Raw genomic sequence first — 21,763 nt, 5'->3', positions numbered from 1 at the left:
GTGTTCCGATACCCAAAGCCTTGTGTTTTACAGTCCCGTAGAAAAATTTGTGTGCAGAAAAATTTGTGTGTTCAGGAAACACACATGCACATTCATTGAACATGATGGAATCCCAGACATTACTTGTGCAAAGAACCACAGACTTTAAGTAGCTGCAACTCACCCCTTCAATGTCTCTTCAGGTCACTACTCTATAAATGCAAACTCATATTTATCTCACTCAATATTTGAATCAGAAAATCTATTAAGGATGGTAATGGAAATGTGTTCATTTGAAATTGTGCCTCGTCCCTTTAGAAGGTTGCGTGTGCTCTGACAGCTGACATTACAGGAAGGCTTGATGAGACTTACCCCAGGGTAGGTATCCAGTTATATGGCTGTCCTGCTACCTTTAATTGGTCACACAAATTACCGAAGAGACAGCAGGTGTTTTTGTCTAACCCCATTGGTTATGATTAGAGGTGTTACACAACTATGAAAATGAATGTTGACACAGCGCTTTGAGAGCTAATTTTCTTGTGTGTGTGACATGCCACAGCAGAGCTGAAGTGTGCGTATTTCCATTTGCTTGGAGAACACGTTGCTTGTGGGGGCCTTTCGTCCTGAAAGCAGACGCTGTCCACTCCAATCGATTTTCAGCTATTAACGCTAGCTTTTACCTACTGCGTTGAAAGGCGGATACTTTTAATTAGATTTTTTTTTTTTTTTCGGGAGCAACATGACCTTTACTCAGAAGAGAAGTTGAAGGCTGCCAGAAATTTAAGGTAGCACGTAGGTGAAAATGAGCACGTGTAGGCAACCATGTATGCAGTTTTAGGGACAACTTCATTTTCCCACTGACCTCACAGCATACGGGAGGGCATGACTTCTGGGTTTCCTTACCGGCATGCATTGAACAGGGTAAGGACAGAGTGAATGCAACAGCCACAAAAAAGCATCACACGACTCCCTCACTGTCTCGGCTTTTTGAGGTAACACAGCTGCTTTGTTTCCCAGACGGTTCGTCCAATCTCATTCTGCTGTGCATGTGGAAGGAGGCTGAATAGAAAACTCCATGGAAGATGTTCCATTTCATCGACTGTATTTGATGTGTAGAGACAGGAAACAGAACTGTTTATCATTTCTCTTTCTCTCCTTCTCAAAATATTCTTAAATGATACAGCAGAGCTACAAGAAGACATCTGTTGGTGGCTGGCTGTTGAGACCGGTGGGATGCCCCTCTCGGTCCCAGAGCCCATTACTCTGTCCAGAAGGCACTGAGCACGGCATGTGGGGCTCCTACGTTATTCTTGTTTGAAGAGTTCAACCTCGATTTCTACTGCTCACATCATGCAGAAGCATAGAAATTGCTTTCACATGTCTTCCTATTTTATAAGGGACTGGAGAATGATGAACTCAGATACTGATGACTGAACGAGATTTTTCAGTATTGGGTGGGAGAAAGGAACACTCGGGCACTTTTCAGGGGCGAGGCTGTGGGTGCTATCCAGAGCATGTTCTGAGAAGCAGGGATCTAGAAACATTTGTCAAGTGATAGGTGATAAATATAATAAAAAACCGGCCCTTCTCTTTGCCCTTTGCTTGATTCTACAACAGCTCCCAAGCGGTGTTTTTATTTCAAATATCCCAGGCTTGTAAAAGAAAACCGATTGGCATTTCTGATCATCGAAGCACAGAACCTAGGGTTCAGAGCAAAGGGGAAGAATGTTTTGCTGGCATTCCAGATGTCTGATCATCCATTTCTCTAGCAAAACTTACTAAATGTGAGTCCTTAAAAGTAAGACTCTTTTGTTGATTTAATTAATGAACACAGTTCTGGGCGAGAGATTGGCCTTATTTTCTTTCTTTTCTACATATAATTTAAACGGACCGGCTGTTCGGCAATGGAAAGAATTGGTTGTTGGGGAACCTAATATTCCTACACACACTCTGTGCCAACTCAGCCTATATGATCCCTAAGTAAGAACAGTATAACCTCAAGCACTTTGCCTATGTATTCAGAGATGGTTTAAGGAAAAAAAAAAAAAAGATGAGGGAATGAAATGATGACTAGACTGGGAGAAATAGAAGGATTTGTCATCATTTTTTTAGACTACTTTTATGAAGAAAACATACTATGTTGTTTTCTTTTAACATGAAAAACTATGCTTTGAATTCTGAAACGAAAGCTGTGGGTTTGATTGTATCCTTGGGCCTTCCTTGCACAAGGCAATGCGTCCATCAGCATAATTCTCACCAAAAATAAGGCATTGACATATTTTCAATTTACAGGAATACAAAGAGGCTGTGCTCCAGACCATTTGCAGGAGTGATAGATGTGGGAATAAACTGAAGTGAGAAATGACATTTCTTATAAAAGTCCAAATACTGTTAGAAGACACTGAAAAAAGAGACTTTCAATTCATTGGCAGCGGGAAAGCAGGCATCAGATTAAAAATTCAGTGTGTATTTGTTGGTTGTCTGACTTTTCGCAAATGGATTCTCTAAACTTTTCAGTGCAAAAACAAAAGGCATTGTGAAATATATAGGCTGTTCTAGTTGGTGTGATCTGACAGTTAAGGAATTCATAATACGCTAATACTCAGCGATTTCAGTATCAGCTCAGTTAATGACCTATTATTATTTGAAATTCAAAGACATCCTCGTGACCCAAGAAAATAGCATATACTCTCAACATTAATTTAACATAATTTCAAAAACAATTGCGTTAATGGCATATGGCCAACCGGGGCTTAAAAACGTGTATATTAATTTTTTAAAAGGCTTTTAGAAAACAAAACAAAACATGCCTCTGGGTTTTATTTTAAACAAGCATTGAAAAGTGTGAGGCATAGTGACTTTTCATTGGCTAAGTGACAGTCTCCCATTGGCTGGGCTGTTACTGTGCAAGGAGTCGTCTTTTTTTTCCTGCTGCTGAGGTCTCATGGGGTATTGCCTCCTATTGGAGATGCAAGGCACGTCTCTTCCTGGTGGGGGCAGTAGTGTGCATTGAGTGCTGGGGGCATGAGAGTTCTCTCTTCTAGCCTTCCAACTCCGTTTTAAATGAGGTTTCTGTTTACTAATTTTCACACGTTCATGGATAACACAAGTGACCTAAAAATCTACTATGGTTCCAGACATAGAAGAATTGGGTCCACTCTTTCTTCACCGAAATAAATTAAAATGGCCTAATGGAAGTCACTTCAGAATCCCACTTATACAAGCCACCTGACTGTCACCTAATTTATGAAACATGGGTAGCGTGTCCTGCGCTGAAACTGTAGAGATTATTAAATGTCATCATGCTATTAAGATGCCTGTCTGAGTTCCACCCTCGTGTCATGTGGTATTGGATCATCCAGAAACAGTTTAGTAGCTCACATTTTTTTTTTTTCCCTGCAATGTATCCGAGCTGCCAAAACATTTCAGGTCACTGTCACCTTAGAAGGTAGACTGAAATTATAATCACCTAGGAAAATGTCTTTTCTTTACATTTTTTTTTTGAAATTTTCTGTGTCTCTCTTGGGCCAGCAGCATCACCGATATATAGTGGCCATGGTGAAGAATGTAAGCCATGGCTCGTTTTTATGGACCATCTGTGTTACCACATCAGGGGCACCCTGTGAAACTTAGTCCTTGCAACATTATCCCCATTTACTGGTGAGGGGACTAAGTAGGTGTTCATATATGTAAAACATTTTAATATTTCCTGGGCATAGGAACTGTTCTTTGCGTGTTTGTGATTATTAATGGTGCATGTGAGGGGTGTGTGATTATTTCGGCGGCTCTGAGGACGAGAGAGAATGTGGTTTTGACCTCAAGTAGATACATCCTGTGGATCTGATGAATTCGCTCCTGAATGACCTCTGTTAACCCTTGGCTTGCAAATTACCTAAGATTTTCTAAGGTCAAACTTTGTTTGTATTAGAATTCTTACTCCAGGTATTATCATATTTTACATATGATACACATGAAAGAAATGAATCATCTAATCTTTTCATATCCTTGTTTCAGTGGTTATTTGCAAATAATGTATCTTTTCCTTTTATCCTACATGAAATTACCTTATTATAACAAGGTAATAAACGCAAAGATAATACATGAATTAAAAACAGATACAACTTCAAGTACATTTGTAAGCCAAAAACCATAATACCTGCTTATACAATGATTTGAAAATTAGGTCTAAGCTGGCGACACTGTGGGCAAACTTGGGGAATGTCCCCCTTGCCAACAGACGATCGAGTTCTCGAAGTGACACACGTTTTTCTATCTTCCTGCCAACTGCTAAGAAACCCTCATTGGTTTTGGCGGGTTTGCACAGCGAGGGAAAAGTAGCTGGACATTTTGAATACCCACTGGATTTCTGTCACTGCTGATGTCATCCAGAGTGACTCATTTTTCCCCCACTCAGATGATATTTTGGTTCATGGAAAGCCTTGTGCGCTGAGAAGTAAGATGTTCACTACGTACGTCTGCTGAGAACCAAGGACCGAAGTGCTGGCTCCCCTGTTGGTTTCCAGAGCGGATGTGAAACAGCCACCAAAGCTAATTCATCAGTGTCTGTCACCTCACCGGGAACATACGGAGGCCAGAGAAGGCGGATTGCTTCTGTGTTCTACACAGTCATTGGGAACATTCTCATTTTATTCCTCACAGACTTGAATGTCGTATTGGATCGGTAGGAAGATGAGGAGATAACAGCTACCTTAGTGAATCCAGTCCGCTCTAACAAAGGTGCCATAGAAAGGGGCGTTCAAACAACAAAGGTTTAGTTCTCACAGTTCTGGGGGCTGGAAGACAGGTCACGGCACCCAAAGATTTGGTGTCTGGAGTGGTTCATAGATGGCCACCTTCCCAGTGTCCTCACATGATGGAAAGGGGGTGCTTTGCTTATTATAAGGGCACTAATCCCATCCATGAGGGCTCCACCCTCATTCCCAGTGACTTCCCAGAGGCCTGAGCTCCTAACTCTGTCACACTGGGAAGCAGAATTGCAACATGAAAGTTAAGTGGATACAAACACTCAGTCTGTGGCAATATTTGTGTTCTTCTTCATCCTCATGAGCAAAGTCGTGTGAAATAGGGCCACACGTCACTACTGTATCAGCACGCCTAGTCGGGCAACGTTTAAAGGGGTGACTTGTTATTCCTTCAACCGTTGTACACATTTTGCAACATTTAACACACACGCACACAGTATTTTGATTATTCCCATAAAAGGTGACATTTTTGAGGGCTTGGAGCACCCATTCTTTTCGGGTGATTTCATGACATAAACACTATCCACATTTATGATGAAGAATATGAGACTCTATCCCCAACACTAGGTAATAGTCATAGAAAGTCATTGCATTGAGCATGTGACTTCAGAGGCTGTTTTTATGAATGAAGGTCACCTAAGCAGGACTCCTGCAGGGTGGTCTTTCTTGGTGTTCCCCACCCCACCCCCCACCCACAATAGTCCAGTTTCTAACAACTATAAGGCTTCAGGATCTCCATTACGTTAGCACCTCAAAAACGACCAGTTTGGGGACTACAGTCCAGGGAACCATATTCCTAAAAAATAACATCCAGCCCAGAATGTCATGTGGTTATTGGGTGACTTAGCTATTGCCTGACCTATATAATACTTATCGAATTTGGTCAGTTAGATTTGCTTCTGTAGGATACTTTTATGTGAATCCAAATTCTTATCATTAAATAGGAGTAATAGCGTTTTCATTGATTGGCATTCTTTCCCATGAGCGTTGCCTTTTGATATCCGATACATTCATGTGCACCAAGTTCGGCCTCTGAGTAAGTTTTTAAAAATTTTATTGCTGGAATTATTCAGCACTTTGTGTTGAGTAGTTTTTAAGAGTATTGCCTCTGACAGTTTTCCATGAACATAAGTCCATACTTCGATTTTGATTTAGCAATTTTGTTTGCAGGGATTGGGGAGAAAGGCACATAGTTGGTTTCCAGAAAAAGAAAAGGAAAAAGGGCGGGGGGCATTTCCAGTTTAGTCTTGAATTTGCTTTTTCAGCTTATTTTCTTTGTTTTTAATTAATATACTAGTTCATGTCTAATTTGTACTTCGTTTGAAATAATAGGGCCAGAGGTAACTAGATCTGTGAAGGATGAAACGAAATGGTCCCAGTAAATATTTTATTTTTTTTTAATTCTAAATTATATCATTTAGTTTTCAAAATTGGATCCATAATGCACAGATTTTAAGATCAATAAAGGCTTAGAAGGTTTTAATGGGGGAATTTAAGCATAAGCACGGTAAAAAAAATTCAGGTAAGTTATGATAATAAAATGGCGAAGGAAAGAAATGTATCTTTTCCTCACTGCATGCATAATGAATGAGAGATTCAGATGATTGAGCAGTAACGACTTGGTGTACTGAATGCACGTGGGTGGAAACCAGGACATCACGGAAGCACATAGGACAGGCAGAATTCACCCATATTTGCAAATACTTACATTTGTGTCAATATTCACGAATTACACTAACCACTTAGCACTCACACACGTGCCTACTATTTAATTCAATAGTTAATGTGATTTAAGGGGCAAAATATTTCAACTTTTGTTCATCTTTAGAGGGAAATTAAATGTGGACTCTCACCAGGCGGTGTTGCTCAGTAGTTGAGCATCGACCCAGGCACCAAGAGGTTACTGGTTTGATTTTTGGTCAGGGCACATGCCCGGGTTGCAGGCTCCATCCCCAACAGGGGGCGTGCAGGAGGCAGCTGATTGACGTTGATGTTTCTCTCTCATTCATGTTTCTATCTCTCTTTTCCTTTCCCTTCCTCTCTCTAAATTAATAATGAATACATATATGAAAAATAAATAAATAAAAATACACGTGGCCCTGGCCAGTTTGGCTCAGCTGTTAGAGCATCGGCCTGTGGTCCAGAGAGACCTGGGTTCGGTTCCTGCTAAGGGCATGTACCTCGGTCGCAGTTTGTCCCCGGCTCTGGTTGGTCATGTGGGTGGCAGCCACTCGATGTGTCCCTTTCACGTCGATGTTTCTCTCTCTCTCTCTCTCCCTCCCACTCTATCTGAACAAAAAATGGAAAAAATGTCCTCAGGTGAGGATTAAAAAAAAAAAAAATACATGTGGACTCTAGTTGGGAATTTTTAAAAAATGTATCTTCTTTTTGCTCCCAGTAAAGTAATGGTGGTCATTTTCGTGTGTCTCACATTTCACACCCTGAATGTTGACCTGTTTCTCTTCATAATTTGTGTCATATATAGAAGAAGGATACATTGATTTTTCTTGAACCATGATACAAATGCAGTACAGATATGGACACGATATTTCAAAAATAGGTTTTTCTGCATCCACCACTCAAACCAAATAAAGTGTTAATTGATTGGACCATAACAAGCTTTTAAGTTTGATGTGGTCCCACTTACTCATTTTTTGCTTTTTTTCCTTGTGTGTTTGCTGTCATATCTAAAAAATTGCTGATAGTAAGAAAGACCAGGGGGAACTTTTTATTCTATCATTTACCAGCTGTTTGACCTTCAAAAAGTTAAAGTTACTTAACTTTTTTACAACTCATGCCCTTACCTACAAATTGGAGTAACAAGCGTCCTTACTCGGGGAGTAGTTAGAATTGTGAAGACTAATGATAGATTGCTCATAAAAGTACTAACAGCCTGGCTGGTGTGGCTCAGTGAATTGAGCATCACCCCATGGACTGAAAGGTCCCAGTTCGACTCCCAGTCAGGGCACATGCCCAGTTGTGGGTTTGATCTCCAGTGGGGTCATGCAGGAGGCAGCCAATCGATGTTTTCCTCTCACATCAATGTTTCTATCTCTCACTCTAAAAAAAAAAAAAAATCTATAAAATATATTTTAAAGAAAAGTACTATGAGCATGATAATACCTCAAGGAACATTCTCCAATCTCTCTCTCTCTCTCTCTCTCTCTCTCTCTCTTCCTCTCTCTCTAAGAAAAATCAATAAAATATATTTTAAAGAAAAGGACCATGAGCATGATAAAACCCCAGAGAATGTTCTCATCAGCTAATGTTTGTTATCTCTAAAATATCACCTGCATCTTCAACAGCTTCACTCATGTTCCCATTGTCCTTCTATAAGTTCCAATAATTAGTAGACACTTGAGTGTGGGGTGATGGATGAAACTGTGTGTGTGTGTGTGTGTGTGTGTGTCTGTAGGTCTGTAGCTATGTATCTCCAAGCACATGTGATATATATATATATATATATATATATATATATATATATACACACATATATATACATATATATATATCACATATATATATACACTTCTTTGGGAGACTTACTGTCAAGTGACATCTGACAATGACATTCTTTTTCTCAGGGTGTAAAGTTATTTCCAGTCGTGAGGCTGCTGTGTATCAGGACGGTCACCACGAGCCCAGGCCACACTGTCCAGGCTGAGATGGCCAGAACCACACAGTCGGAACGGGGGGAGGAATAGAATAGTATTTGGTATCATCCGTCTGTGACTGAGCTAATGATCAGCTTTTTCTTTAAAATGACTGTGGGTGCTTAATCTCAAATTCATATTTATTTAAAGTATTAGGGTCTGAGAAGAGGAAATCTACAAAGGCTGACATGAAATGCTGTGCCCAAAAAGAATAGTATTTAATTTTTTTAAAGATATTAAAATTATATTGTTTAGGTTTTACAATTGAGATACACCTTGCACAGCTTCGGAGAACAATAAAAGATGAGAGAGTTGGAATAAGAGGCCTTTAAAATCAGATTATTTGTGCTCAGAGAGGATTTAACCAGCAGAAGAAGTCATTGTTTTTGTATCAACATACCCCAGTGCAAACCATTACATGTCAGAATACATGTCCTGAACTTGAGCAATTTTTTTTTTATTTTGCAGATTTTTGACTTTCAAGGTTATCACAAAGAGGCCATGCATGGAGTTTTAAATATAGACTGTGAATTTCTAAAGAGAAATTTTCCATTTTGTAGACAGAGAAAAAGCATTTGTCGTCACGAAACTGCATACCGTGATATCCCTTTCAAAGATAACAGTATTAGTAATGGTGGTAATAAGAAGTCTTTACATTTATTTCATGTTTAGTCTGTGCATGGGGACTCTTTTCAATGTTTTTTCCTCCAACTGTGCTTTAATTCTTACAACAACCTATATTTAATTTCTGTTTTACATAATGAGGCAAGTGAAACCAGATTCAAAGTGGATGGTTTGGCTTCCCAAAAGGGAGCCATGCCCACCGTTGTCACCCAGGAGCCCCAACTTTTTATCATTTGTTTGTGTCAATAAAATTTGTAAATGAGAAGAAAAGTGTAGTATTTTATTTAGGTATAAAAGGAAACATTTCTGAAAAATGTATCTTTATTTTGAAAGTATTACAGATGTCCCCCCATTTCCTCTCTCTGACCCCCTTCACCCCATTCCCACCCACCCCCAGGCCAATACTAGATACAACTTAATTTTGAAGCTATTTCTCTTCAGTTTGGAAGTTAGTTCTCTTTTAATTTCGAAGCTATTTCTCTGAACATGTCTTGCTGTTTTAAAATTTAGAAAAAGCTAAATTTTACTTTCATGGAAAAGAAAATGACTTCGTGATCTTTTGGGTACATGAGAAATCTACATGGCATCTCGACATCTGCTCCGTCTTCTATTTTGGATGCAATTTTTACAAGGAGTTAAGACTGTGTATTGTATTTCTTGTTCCTTGAAAAAATCTGTTCCCTCCTTGTGAAAGACAGCAAAATAGTCAAAAACAAGAGGCAGCAGGGAAGGAAATCCGCAGGCTGGCTTCCCGCGTCGGAGGTCCGGGGACGAGACAGCACAGGGTCCTCAGCGTTCACAAGGGACAAGCCCAGGTGCACGAGGCCGAAACGCATCCCTCCAGGGAGGCATCTGCAAGGCCCTGCAAGGGAGGGGGAGACAGAGCTGGAGAAGCCACTGCTTTTCCGAACAGTGTCCAAAGTGCTCTCCCTTTCTGTGGCGCCCTAGTTTGTGAGCTCAGCCTTTCTTCCCAGGTCTGTTTATTCCATTGTTTGTTTGTCCTCATGATTAGAGCTTACAGTGAGGGATGCATTGGCTCAGAAATGTATGCTTTGGTTTCAGAGAAGAAAATACAATTTTCCATCCAGACAGGATGTATATTTTATAGTCTTTCTATTAGGTGGACATAAATAGAACTGGAGAAAGAAAGAGGGAAAGGAGGGTGTAGGGGAAGGAAGGGAGAGAGGGAGGAAGGGAGGGAGGGAGGGAGGGAGGGAGGAAGGAAGGAAGGAAGGAAGGAAGGAAGGAAGGAAGGAAGGAAGGAAGGAAGGAACTTGGGAGCTAGGTCTTCACAACCGTATTAAATGTGTATATTAGGCTGTAAATTTCACTTAAAAATATACATATTGATTATATGGTCCTTTAATTCATCTATGCACTTGATTCAATACTCAGTAAATACTGAAGGGCAGCAATCTCTGGACATCCTACTCGGCACTGGATCTATAGCCGTACACAAAACTTACTGGGTCTGACAAGCTGTATGTTCTATTTAATGGGATAAATGGAGTGTATACAAGGAAGTACACAACAATATAAAACTGTAAGCGGAAAAAGGCACTATGAAGTAAAGTAAGTAAATGTATCAGCAGGAATAAAGGACTTGTTCAATTTATTTAATTTGGAGAAACAGAGAAGAGCTTACTTAAAAAAAAAGTGCTAATGTTGCAAGGGATGGATGAACTGGAACTAAAGGGTTGTGTGTGTGTGTGTGTGTGTGTGTGTGTATATATATATGCATATGCATATATATTAAATGGTTTTTATTGATTACTGACACAGATTAAGACCTCTATTCTACCAGTATTCAGTATATACAAATCCTTTAAAATGGTAGCAGTGTCATGTCCAAAAGATTGAGTCCAATATTGAGTACATTTTGCAGAAAATATCCTATGTACTACACAAGGAACACTGAAAAGACGTAAGAACACCGAAAGTAGATAGGATTTTGTGTCTGAGGCATACGTGTGGCAGTATTCTCAGCCATGCCTAGAGTCGACCGAATGACGCTCCCAAGAACACAGTACAGGAGATATTACTAGTCCCATTTTTCACATGAGAGAAAGTGGGTTACAGAACCTGTCCTACTTTTGCACACCTGTACAGCTAGTATGAGAAAACATCATGAGGAAAACAAAGAATTCTCTGAATCCACAGCCGCACACGTCCCTTCGTTATTTTACTGGGGTTGTGAGCACACCAAGAGAGTCTGGATAATATGGGGAAACAGGAAAATAACTTCTTAAATTTGCATCAGGATTAGCCTGATTTCTGGGAAGAAATAAGAAAAAAAAAACTGTTAATGATTCAAATCAATCACATTAAACTAACACACTTAACCCTTATTAAAAGAACTTGTAGTTGGTTTTAACGAGATATTTTCAACAATTTCCTTGAGCACCCTGTAAGTATAAAATCAAACATGTTTTAATAATATTTTTCCTCTCAGTAGGTACTTGTTCTTTCCATGTTAATAAAAACCCTAGGATTTACATCCATCGATTGACAGTTCTGAGTTGTTTATTTTTCTTTTGCTTTTCTTTCATTTTCTATTTAGGGCTTTCTGGAACCTGAGGGGAGCTAGGGGTGAATGAACAGTAATCATTTATATGATCTAATTCTCCTTTAGATAAAACCACTTTTATTTATTTATTTATTATCCTCACTAGGGGACATTTTTGCATTTATCTTCAGGTAGAGAGGGAGGGAGAGAGAGAGAAACATCGATGTGAGAGAGACACATCGAGTGGCTGCCACCCACAGGACCCCAACCGGGACCGGGGACAAACTGCAACCGAGGTACATGCCCTTAGTGGGAACGGAACAGGGGACTCTCTGGTCCGCAGGGCGACGCTCTAACCACTGAGCCTGACTGGCCAGGGCCAAAACCACTTTTATTTTCTCTTGTTGGATATCTTTCCATACAATAAGTGACCCAATATATCACAGTCAGTTTCCACGTTTTCTAGGGACACACCTCACCTCGTCAGAAGGAAGTACTACAGCTGAGCTTGTGCTGGGATGAAAGAGAACTATATACTAAATACATAGTACATACTACATGTCATATATTATAAAATATATACTGTGTAACATAATTATATACTGATGCATGCTGTCTATTTATACATTGTATATGTTGTATAACTTGTAACAAGTCTATTATACAACTCTACACTGATATTTTCTCGGTGATGAACGCCATGGATCTGTCGCAGTTAAGTGACGGGCTGGACACGACCTGCAGAAATGCCAGCCAGGTTTCCAGAGCAGAGTGTCGCTTGGTCGCGGGACCCACAGCGTGTCTGTATTGATCGAGACCCCCTCTGTTCTGTCTTTCTAGAACCTCCACCTACTGGCTCACCCGCATCCAGTCCTTCCTGTACTGCAACGAGAACGGACTGCTGGGCAGCTTCTCGGAGGAGACGCACTCCTGCACGTGCCCCAACGACCAGGTGGCGTGCACCGCGCCCCTGCCCTGCACGGTGGGCGACGCGGCCGCCTGCCTGTCCTGCGCGCCCGACAACCGCACCCGCTGCGGCACCTGCAACACGGGCTACATGCTGAGCCAGGGGCTCTGCAAGCCGGAGGTGGCCGAGTCCACGGACCACTACATCGGCTTCGAGACCGACCTGCAAGACCTGGAGCTGCGGTACCTGCTGCAGAAGACCGACAGGCGGATCGAAGTCCACGCCATCTTCATCAGCAACGACATGCGCCTCAACAGCTGGTTCGACCCGTCCTGGCGCAAGCGGATGCTTCTCACCTTGAAGAGCAACAAGTACAAGTCCAGCCTGGTGCACATGATCTTGGGGCTGTCGCTGCAGATCTGTCTGACGAAGAACAGCACGCTGGAGCCGGTGCTGGCGGTGTACGTGAACCCGTTCGGAGGCAGCCACTCGGAGAGCTGGTTCATGCCCGTGAGTGAGAACAGCTTCCCCGACTGGGAGCGGACTAGGCTGGACCTGCCCCTGCAGTGCTACAACTGGTCCCTGACGCTGGGCAACAAGTGGAAGACGTTTTTCGAGACCGTTCACATCTACCTGCGGAGCCGCATCAAGTCCAACGGGCCCAACGGCAACGAGAGCATTTACTACGAACCCCTGGAGTTCATCGACCCCTCCCGGAACCTGGGCTACATGAAGATCAACCACATCCAAGTGTTTGGCTACAGCATGCACTTCGACCCCGAGGCCATCCGGGACCTGATCCTGCAGCTGGACTACCCCTACACTCAGGGATCTCAGGACTCGGCCCTGTTGCAGCTTCTGGAGATCAGAGACCGTGTGAATAAGCTCTCCCCGCCCGGGCAGCGCCGCCTGGAACTTTTCTCCTGTCTGCTCCGCCACAGGCTCAAGCTGTCCACCAGCGAGGTGCTGAGGATCCAGTCCGCCCTCCAGGCCTTCAACGCCAAACTGCCGAACACCGTGGATTACGACACGACCAAATTATGTAGTTAACCATTAATGTCAAGCACAAACCCACAATCCTGAAGGAGTTTTTACAGTGCTTTTGTGGACCAGTTTCTGTTTGGAAGAGTACATTACAATTGTCTTTTCAGTCTCTGTCTCATATCCGTCAATAACGCTGGCTGGCAACTTACACAGGTGAACTTGCTGACAATGAATATATTATCCTGCAGTATTGGTTGGTGAATGGAATAAATACTGACACCCGTCTAGAAGACATTCTACTTTTTACAATAAATTTCATTTGTAATTTTATATGTTCCGTGGCGATGCTTTTGTGCATTATTACATCCTCTAGAGGGAACATAAAAAAAGATACCAATAAAATTTTGTAGCTGAACAGTTATTAAAAAGAAGTACTGTGGGATTCTTTTTTTTCTTTTTTTTTTTCATGAAATGAGTTCTATTTTGATACATTGCTTGTTAGAACCTGGGGAAAATTAACCAAGATTTTTTTAAATGGAAATATTTGAAGGTCCCTTGCAGTAGTCTTTCGGGAAAACCCAACTAGGTACAATGCTCAGTAAGCAGTTGGTACGGTATTACCCATACTTCCAAACCAGTCTAAGAGACACCATCATTATTATAATAAGCAGGTAAACTGCTTCCCAACTAAATATCAGAACCATTTAGGAAACATACCAAAAAAAAAAAAAAAATGTGATTATAAGCATGTCATAGAAAAAGCAAACCCTTAATTTTTTTGTCAGCAACTTGCTTAGTCATTCACTTTCTAAGTTCTAATAATAATCAGTACACTCCACAATCATTTTTCTTTCATGTACTGAAAACCTAGTTATTCCAGCATTTTATCAATGTCAATTACTTAACATCTAGAACTCACAACAGTAATGTGTTGGTATAAAATAAATAATCAAATAACATGTAAATAAATGTTACACTTTTTTTTCTCTTGAAGGAACTATTACTCAAATATATTTTGAAAAGAAACCTCTTTCAATATGAAACTAATTTTACTATGAACTTTTGCTTTGAAATTTAAATTGAGTTCCCATCTTACCCATTCTTTAATATTAGATACATCATTAGTACTTTGTTCCTGTGGATTTAAGATACATTTTTGTTTAGCTGTATGGATGTATCTGTCACATGTAGTTATGATATTTATCACTCAGCTCTTGTCTAAATACTTTATAAGCATTTCTTGCTATTTAAACAAATGCACCGACCGGCCCAGCCTTCCTGCTGAAGTCATCAGGTCATTTTTCAGGGCACGGAGAAAGGAATCCATGAATAAATGAAAATAATAAGACTGATGACAAAGACATTACACAGGCATGCTGGATTCTTGAGATGTTTGTTTTTATTTCCAAGGCATTTTAACAAGTAGACATTCCGACAACAAATACTTATTCAACCTACCTTAAGCAAAGCACTGTTCTCCCATTGATTGGGGTAGCTTGTAGGTAATTCAACAGAAAATATACACAATAGTACACACCATCTTTCTGGTGTTATGTCAGATACTCTCCTCATTTAATTCTAAGAGCAACACTAGGTTCACTAGGTTATGGATTATTATTCCCATTGTCTTGGAGAAAGACAAACAGGTTCAGAGTGGTTTGTCAAATTCCCAGAGATCACAATTCAAGAAGTTGCAAGAACAAGATTGCAATGCAGGTTTTTCTGGAAAAGTCTGAATTTCCACTAGGACTCTTTCCAGAAGAGTCTTGGAGGCCTTGTGACCAGAGCCTTTGAGGCCCAGAAACAGGCATCGTCACCAATGGACACTGACGGGCAGTCACTCCCTGGAACTCGAGAAAATTGTCAGCAATGCGCAGCTCCCTCTGTCCAGCCTGGCTTAGGGAGAGAAGACCCTTCGGCTGCAGGTAAGAAATTACTTAACTAGGCTTGTATCCCGGGACTTCTTGTGCCTGGCACGTGTTGGCACAGAGGTGCCATTGGACAGGATCAGATTATCTCAGGCTCAACTGTCCTGTTAACAGTGTCATTGTAACTTTTATATCTGCCTTTACTTTCCCCTTGAAACAGAGAAGTATTATGAGTGCTTTTCTCTGAATGAATCCAGTGTATGTCAACATACTAAGCAAATTCTAAAGTGCTATACAGGCTTAAAGGGTAAATGATCAACACATATTTTTATATTTGTTTCTCGTATATGACCAGGCATGAAATAGCATCCACTGAGCAACAGACAGTATAATCTTACCCAATACAACATATGTTTGCTGATGTATGGGGGAAAAGCATTTCGTTTTTCCTTAGTTGGGCTATATGCAAACATTTTGTTCATTCTTGCTTTCGGAATTTGATCTTTATTAATAAAAACAACTTTACTGTGAAAATCTGATTTAGAGCCAAAGATTGAGAGATGCATTTGTAAAATCAAAATTTAAAAGACAGGGCATTTGAGTTTTTTTTTCTGATAGTCCTCAGTTAGGTCATTAATTTGGAATTGATTGGAATTAATACATTCAGTGAAACTTGGAATTCTGAAAATAAAGAATATATTTAGGAAACCTTTTCTCCAAGGACATTTTCATCCTGCTTTAGCTGTTTTGATGGTTATCCTGACTTTACTTCCTACCACCAGAATCTCAAGTAGATTTTTAGCAAGTTAAAGCGGTATTCAAATGATCACTGTCAGCTCAAGAGAAAATGTTGAAATAGCTGTTGGTCTTGTTTTAATTTTACTTTATTTGTCAATTACAGTTTACAGTCAACACTCCTTTATATTAATTTCAGGTGTTCAGCTTAGATGTTAGACAATCATACACTTTATACAGTGATTTCCAGTACCCACCTGGCACCAAACCTAGCTATTGCAACATTGCTGATGATATCCCCTATGTTGTACTGTATATTCCCGTGACTATTTCTTAACTACCAATTAGTACTTCTTTTTTAAAGTTTATTTTTAAAGTTTTTGTTAATCCTCACTTGAGGATATTTTTCCATTGAATTTTTTTTTAAATTTTTTTTTAGATAGAGTGGAAAGGAGGGAGAGAAATAGAAACATTGATGTGAGCAGGACACATTGACTGGTTGCCTCTCAAAGGGCCCTGACCAGAGCCAGGAATCAAACATGCAACCCAGGTATGTGCCCTTGACCGGAATCAAACCTGAGACCCTTCAGTCCAATTGGCCCTTAGGCCAATGCTCTAACCGCTGAGCCAAACCAGCCAGGGGCCAACTAGTACTTCTTAACCCCTTTACCTTTTCACTTGGCCCCTCAACCCCTTCCCCTCTAGCGACTGTTGGTCAGTTCCTTGCATCTATGAGTCCGTTTCTATTTTTCTGTTGTTCATTTGCTTTGCCTTTTAGATTCCACATATAAGTGAAATCATATGGTATGTTTTTCTTTCCCTGATTTATTTCACTTAGCATAATATTCTCTAGGTCCATCCATGATATTACAAATGGTAAGATTTCTTTTCTTTTTCATGGTTGAGTAGTATTTTATTTTGTATGTATGTACCACTACTTGTTCATCCATTAGTCTTTTGATAGGCACTTGGGTTGCTTCCAAACCTTGGCTATTGGATATAATGCTGCAATGAACATAGGGGGGCATATCCTTTTTTGAATTAGTGTTTCAGGTTTCTTTGGATATATACCTAGAAGTGGAATCACTGGGTCACAAGGCAGTTCCATTTTTGTTTTTTGTGGAAACTCCATACTGTTTTCTGTTGACTTGCATACTGTTTTCTACTGAAATTCGATACTGTTGGTGGGAACCTGCAAGCCCACCGACAGTGCACAAGGGTGCCCTTTTCTCCACATCCTCACTCACACTGGTTGTTTGTTGATTTATTGATGATGGCCATTCTGACAGTTGTGAGGTGATATCTCATTGAGGATTTTTTTTTTTTTTTTTTTTGGCGAGGGAAATAAACTTTTATTTTTAATTTTTTAAATTTGTTTTCCCTCAAATTCTTCTTTAAAAATTATTTTTGTTACAGATGTTTCCCCTTTTTCCTCATTGACACCCTCCTCCCCATCCTCCCATCTCATTCCCAGCTTTGTTGTCCGTGTCCATCAGTTATGCCTATATGCATATAAGTTCTGTGGTTTATCTCTTCCCTCCCCTTCTTCCCCTCTTCTGAGGGTTGTCAGTCTGTACCCCACTTCCATGTCTCTGGGTCTATCCTGTTCCTCAGACTGTTATGTTCATTATATTCCACAAATAAGTGAGATAATGTGATATTTGTCTTTCTCTGTTTGGCTTGTTTCGCTTAGGATAATACTCTCCAAGTCCCTCCATGTCGTCTCAAAGGATAAGAGATCTTTCTTTCTTACAGCTGCATAGTACTCCATTGTGTGTATGTACCACAGCTTTTTTTTTTTCCTGTCCTCAACGGAGGACTTTTTTTCCATTCTTTATTTAGGCAGAGTGGGAGGGAGAGAGAGGAAGAGAGAGAGAGAGAAACATTGACGTGAAAAGGACACATCCAGTGGCTGCCACCCACACCACCAACCAGGGCCGGGGATAAACTGCAACCGAGGTACATGCCCTTAGCGGGAACCGAACCCAGGTCTCTATGGACGGCAGGTCAGTGCTCTAACCGCTGAGCCAAACTGGCCAGGGCATACCACACCTTTTTTATCCATTCATGTACTGATGGACACTTGGGCTGTTTCCAGATCTTAGCTATTGTAAATAGTGCTGCTATGAACATAGGGGTACATATATTCTTTCTGATTGGTGTTTCAAGGTTCTTAGGGTATATTCCTAGAAGGGGGATCCCTGGGTCAAATGGCAATTTAATTTTTAATTTTTTGAGGTAGCACCATATTGTTTTCCATAGTGGCTGCACCAGTCTGCATTCCCACCAGCAATGCACTAGAGTCCCCTTTTCTCCACACCCTCGCCAACACTTGTTGTCGATGATTTGTTGATGGCGGCCATTCTGACAGATGTGAAGTGATACTTCATTGTTGTTTTAATTTGCATTTCTCTGATGATTAGTGATGTTGAGCATTTTTTCATATGTCATTTGTATGTCCTGTTTGGAGGAGTGTCTATTCAGGTCCTCTGTCCACTTCTGAATTTGATTTTTTTTGTGTGTGTTTTTTGTGTGTGTGGGGGGGTGTTGAGTTGTCTGAGTTCTTTATACATTTTGGATATTAACCCCTTAGAGGGTGTATAATTAGTGAATATTTTCCCTCATTCAGTAGGTTATCTTTTCATGTTATTAATGATTTCCTTTGCTGTACAAAACGTTTTCAGTTTGATGTAGTTCTGTTTGTTTATTTTTTCTATTGTCTAAATTAGATATGTCAGAAAAAGAATATTGTTAAAACAAATGTATTTTACTGCCTAAGTTTTCTTTGAGGAGTTTTAGAGTTTTGAGTCTTCAAGTCTTTAATGCATTTTGAGTTTATTCTTGTATATGGTGTAAGAAGGTGGTCTAGTTTTTTTGTTTTTGTTTTTGCATATATCTGTCCAATTTCCCAACAGCTGGTGGTCTTTTTTAACTGCATTTAAACAATGCAAAAAAGTTATTATTTTTTTAATTCTTGTCAACATTGAAGAAATATTTTGGAAGGAACCAAGACCATATATTGCTCTCTAGCCATATAGGATTTTTTTGTCTGTTTTTGTAAATGACCCCTTTTCTTTTCTTATAAAGGACATTGAAGGTCCCTTCAGTTTGAACAGACCAAACATGTATTCATTTCAAGAAAAAAAAAAACATTTGAAACAATTTGAAATCAAAATAAAACTATACATACATTTGCTAAAGTGGGAGTTATGGAAAATAGAAATGCAACTGGAAAGAAAGTTGAGAATTCTGGAAACCTAGTAGAATATGCAACTTTAAATAATAGACTTGTCTTGCTATTTTAAGAAGGTACGGATAGGTCTCCCAAATCAATGTGACCATTGAAAAGAACATTAAATAAATCAAGCTTGGAGAAACTGTGATAACAACCTCATCCTGATTCGGTGCCTGGATCATTTAATCAGAATAATATTTTAGCAAAATTGCACTGCCCTCTGGCCGTAGGCACAGCGTTTACAACTGGTAGTCACAGGGGCACAGATGTGAAGCGTGTGGTATTCTTTGGCAATAATAGTACAATTGACTGCATTTTTAAAACCTGGGAGTTGATACTTTGCCTGCTTACTGTCTACTCTTCTACTGCTGACATTCAACTTTTCTCTCCTCCAGGCTTCTAGAGATAGAAACATAAACTATAATCAATCCACTTAGTATTTCAATATTTGGTAAATGCATAACAGCTGGAAATTCTTACATCGCCATTTCTTACACATGAAGGCAACATCAGCTATTTCAATGAACGATGAACGGCTTATGAATTAGAATATCCATGTCAAATTATTTGATACTGAGGACATGAGATAAATTAGCACATATAAATGCAATTCAATCTGAAGCAGAAATTCCACATTTAAAATGATCTCGTGTTCTGGCAATCAAAGTAACCATTTTATGGCCAAAGTACTATTTCATTCTATGGTTATACAATGTGACTGTCACATAATAACTATACTACCTAATGCTTGATAAATTAAATATCTATGCAGTAGGGCTACAAGGTAAAATGGTGACCTCACCCCAGATTTCTAACTTGCTTCTCCCTCTAACCTGCATTATTATGGGCATAAAACAATCGTGAATGGTCTCCAAAAGTTTGCTACTAAGGGGAGGGTTTGGTTTTGGTTTTGTTTTCAAATTGGTGAGTCTACTGTATTGCTGAAAATTTATAATTCATGACATAATGTCTATCATTCAATAATTCATTTTATGTTCTTTGTCTCCCAAAACTTTTTGCCAGGTAGTCTGTTATCATTTATGCTGAAATCATAAACAGTTTAATAAATGCCTCTTTCTAATAAACATGTTCTCATTCATTAGCATAGTCAATACTTTCTTTGGAAACAGCGACAGTCTAGATGGGACATACTAACTCACAAATACATTGTCTGACCAGGAAATGAACATACATGAAGCAGAAGAATAGCAAGAAGTGGATTGCAGAGTGACGCCCCAGTAAATGAATTCAAACATTGCTTTGTGTGTTTGTTATTATTGAACATTAGATTGGATTTTTTTGGAAAAAACATTCAACAGGTTTCTACTATTCAATTTGCCTTAGTACCACCAGCAATAAAGCAAAGTCATTAGGTGTGGCCACTGTGGCTCAGTGGATTGTGTGTCGCCCCTGCACCAAGAAGTCATGGGTTTGATTTCGGTCAGGACCCTTGCCGGGGTTGCTGGTTTTACCCCCTGTAGGGGGCATGTGGGAGGCAGCCGATCGATGTATCTTTCTCAGATGTTTCTACCTCTCTCTGTCCCTCTCCTTTTCTCTCTCTGCAAAAATTAATTTAAAAACATTATTTAGAAAAAAATAAAGTCAATAGGTAAACACTAAGGAATTTGGATTGAGATTTCAGTTAATAATAATGTTACAGTATTTATTAATTGTGACAAAGGTACCACAATGATATGAGATGTTAATAACAAGAAAAACTGGGAGGGGGTATAGAAACCCTTTCCTATCTTTATAATTTTTCTGTAAATGTAAATCCAAGCTCCATAAAAGCTGTTTTAGAATTCATAATTCCTAGGATACCCAGTGTATCACTAGAAGTTCCATAGGCACAAATCCTTTCAAGCAAACAGCTCAACTTTTACAAAATGTATCCAGGGAAAAACTGTTACATTTTCCTGTTTACTCCCTCAAGTCCATGTTCTCCTTCTCCCTAGGTACAAAGCTTCCCAGATAAATCACTTTTCCTTCCCCCGCTTGGAGGTAAGTGTGGCTCTGGGTCTAAATTCCCACCACCCACCTGCTGCCCTGTCTGTGAACGGCCACGAGAGGAGCCACCCAGAAAATCGCGTGTCAAGGGTGGAGGAGCCCAGGCTATTCCTGAAGTGAAGACTCTGAGCAGCTCCCACACACCCATCCTGCACGTTGTACAAGAGAAACAAACGGACCTCTCTTCCAGCCCTGGCATTTCACGGCCTTTGAGATGCTGGTTCATCTGTGATAGTAACACAGCCTCTGCAGGTGTCTCTGCAGGGCCACCTCGGATCGCGCACGTGGCTCCGCTAATGCACTTTTGTAGGGATGGGATGTCGACAATTTAGAAAACACAGCAACGCTACATGTCTTCAGTAACTTAGCAGGAACTAAACTTTTTTTTCTTAAGAATATTATCCAGAAATAGAAATCTTATACCCCTTTTATGGCCTAAATCTGTTTTGGGTAACATGCTGTTGATGAACCTTTTGGAAATTTCACATACAAACGCCTGAGG

The 21,763-nt window shown here is 40.1% G+C and overlaps 1 protein-coding gene across 2 annotated transcripts in view; it reads left to right on the top strand.

The window, feature by feature from the left end:
* BRINP3 (BMP/retinoic acid inducible neural specific 3) overlaps window positions 1–13,847 on the top strand; it is a 197,024-nt gene extending 183,177 nt beyond the window's left edge. The window contains exon 8 of one of the 2 annotated variants that reach the window (XM_036277543.1): window positions 12,366–13,847. In XM_036277543.1, the coding sequence (XP_036133436.1) occupies window positions 12,366–13,482 (1,117 nt within the window). In that variant the 3' untranslated portion in view covers window positions 13,483–13,847. The remainder of the gene's footprint in view (window positions 1–12,365) is intronic. The other variant, XM_036277545.1, reaches the window with a different exon arrangement.
* Window positions 13,848–21,763: the final 7,916 nt, after the last annotated feature.

This window comes from Molossus molossus, unplaced genomic scaffold (genome assembly GCF_014108415.1).
Source record: "Molossus molossus isolate mMolMol1 unplaced genomic scaffold, mMolMol1.p scaffold_m16_p_23, whole genome shotgun sequence".
Classification (NCBI taxonomy): domain Eukaryota; kingdom Metazoa; phylum Chordata; class Mammalia; order Chiroptera; family Molossidae; genus Molossus; species Molossus molossus.
Note: the sequence above shows the minus strand (reverse complement) of the source record. Positions and strands in the feature narration are given on the sequence as shown.